Genomic DNA, 2,137 nt, shown 5'->3' with positions numbered 1-2,137 from the left:
TAACCAGGCTGGCCACCTTGCCATGGAAACGTTGCTGAGTCTGACCTCAAAGCGAGCGGGAGAGTGGTTCAAAGAAGAGCTGCGGGAGTTGGGTGGAGTCGAGCACTTGATTCGCACCATCACCCACTGCACACAGATGTTCACCCCTGATCTTGAGACTTGGACGCACCCACTTCTTGAAAAGTTGTCGAAGGTTGACCGCTGCCTCAAAGTCATAGAAAATGTGGGTGTCTTAGAAATACTATCAGGTCTTTTTGTCTGCTTTTGTTTATTTTTCAAATATTTGGATTTTACCTGTCAGGCAAGATCATTATCTGTCTTTGTATTCTCTGGTACAGGTGACGCACCAAAACACAGCCAATCAAGAGTACCTCCTGACGTACCAAGACGGCATATTCCCAGAGAAACTCATGTACCTGTATCGGCTGTGTCATGTAGAGGTGCCCCTGTACCCAGTCAGTGATACAGAGAACCAGAAGACCATGGTAGGTGGGATGTCCACCGGCCAATTGCTGGTCCAGACCCTACTCACTACCATCAAAGTCCTAATAAACCTCACACACAATAGTGGAAAGGAAGGTCAGTTTTATATGTTTTTCTTGAATAACATGCATGAGCTCTAGTTTCATTTTCTTTGTCTAGTGTCTACATGAGCCCCAGTGTTACCTAGCAGAAGCCATTAAGGTTATAGATATTGGTGAATGGAAATGTTTTGGAATTTGTAATGATACAGACTGCAGTATTGTTCATGAGCCAGGTTATTGCTATGAAATAGAATGGTGGAAGAATAGCGTTAAAAGGAAAATCTTTGCATCTGATACAGTGAGCAATTTAGATATTCAAAAGACCATGCGTGTGAATTATGGATAATATGCAAAATTTCATTACTGTAATCAAATACTGCACCTGTGGTCAAGTTAATCACATGTATAAATTAGGTCATGTGTCCATACAAGGTATCCCTTTCACATACATGCCAGCAACCCCAAGTGAATATCGGTTGTTAGTTAATCCTTGTATGGGAAAAAAGACAATATTGAGACAACAGGGCTGGCACTCCATGAGCATGGAATGTACGGTAGTATACGTCTCAGACAACAATGGAACTAAAGTTGATTTATAGCTTTTTGAGCTTTTGGTAGACATAATATCAGTAGAGTTGTCTATTATGTGTGGAAAATATTTGTTACTTTTATTTTTGGTTTACATAATTTCTGTTTTTCTTAATGCTATGGTGCTATTATAATCTCTCATAATGGACGACTAATTTTTTTTTTAATCACCTCCAGCCATGGGTAGCCGTCTTCTGGGCAATGAGCAAGAGGTGTATGATATTACACTCTATTGCCTCCTGATCATGCCACGATACTTAGCACATGACACCAGATTCGAGATCTTGATCCTGGTGAGTTACCTGATTGCTCTGTGAAATCTTTATGTTGAATAAGGAAAAGAAAAAGATAAAATCATAAAAAAGGGCAGTATTATTAATGTAACTTCATTAATTTGTGTTTCATTCTAGTTAATGGTAATTTACCTTAAAAGATAATATTATATTTTTTGTTTCATTCAATCAAGGCCTGCTGTCTTCTGTTGAACCTGGTTGAGCATAGTAAATCAAACCGCAACCTGCTGATGAGAAGCAAGGCACCAGAATTCCTGGATGATGATGACAATGATTGCTTTGGTGGTAAGTCCTCTTGTGTAGTTTGTTTTTCATTTTCGTTTTTCATAATAGAATAACGTTTACATTGACAGTAAGTCATAAGAAACTTTGACTAGTTCATACGGTGGCATATGCATATTCCTTTTTAGTTTAGCACTACCTTATTTTTTATATTTTTAGTTAAAGCAATATTAGGATCATATGATTATAATGGACATATTCAGCTTTTTAGGCTTTGTATTGTAAAACTTTTCTCTTACAGGCAAAGGAGAAAGGAAAGGGGCCATGCAAGCTCTCGTAGAACTGTTCTACCGCTGTGAGGAAAGTGCCCGGCAGCAGGAGGCCCACACAGATGACCTCATTGACAATGACTTGTCAGAGAAGGCACAGAAAGAGGATGACAGAAAAGATGATGAATTGGAAGAGACCGTAGCCAAGTGTGAGTTGGAGAGACCCTTTTACTCATTTGGT

The 2,137-nt window shown here is 39.2% G+C and overlaps 1 protein-coding gene across 1 annotated transcript in view; it reads left to right on the top strand.

The window, feature by feature from the left end:
* Window positions 1-13: 13 nt before the first annotated feature.
* LOC119591923 (protein wings apart-like) overlaps window positions 14-2,137 on the top strand; it is a gene marked incomplete in the record, with an annotated part of 5,679 nt that continues 3,555 nt past the window's right edge. Inside the window, 5 exon segments of the mRNA XM_037940677.1 lie at window positions 14-223; window positions 339-579; window positions 1,290-1,405; window positions 1,579-1,690; window positions 1,929-2,105. Coding sequence (XP_037796605.1) covers window positions 23-223; window positions 339-579; window positions 1,290-1,405; window positions 1,579-1,690; window positions 1,929-2,105 — 847 coding nt within the window.

The sequence above is a fragment of the Penaeus monodon genome, chromosome 29, assembly GCF_015228065.2.
Source record: "Penaeus monodon isolate SGIC_2016 chromosome 29, NSTDA_Pmon_1, whole genome shotgun sequence".
Lineage (NCBI taxonomy): Eukaryota > Metazoa > Arthropoda > Malacostraca > Decapoda > Penaeidae > Penaeus > Penaeus monodon.
The sequence above is the reverse complement of the archived record's forward strand: the minus strand, read 5'-3'. Positions and strand labels throughout refer to the sequence as shown.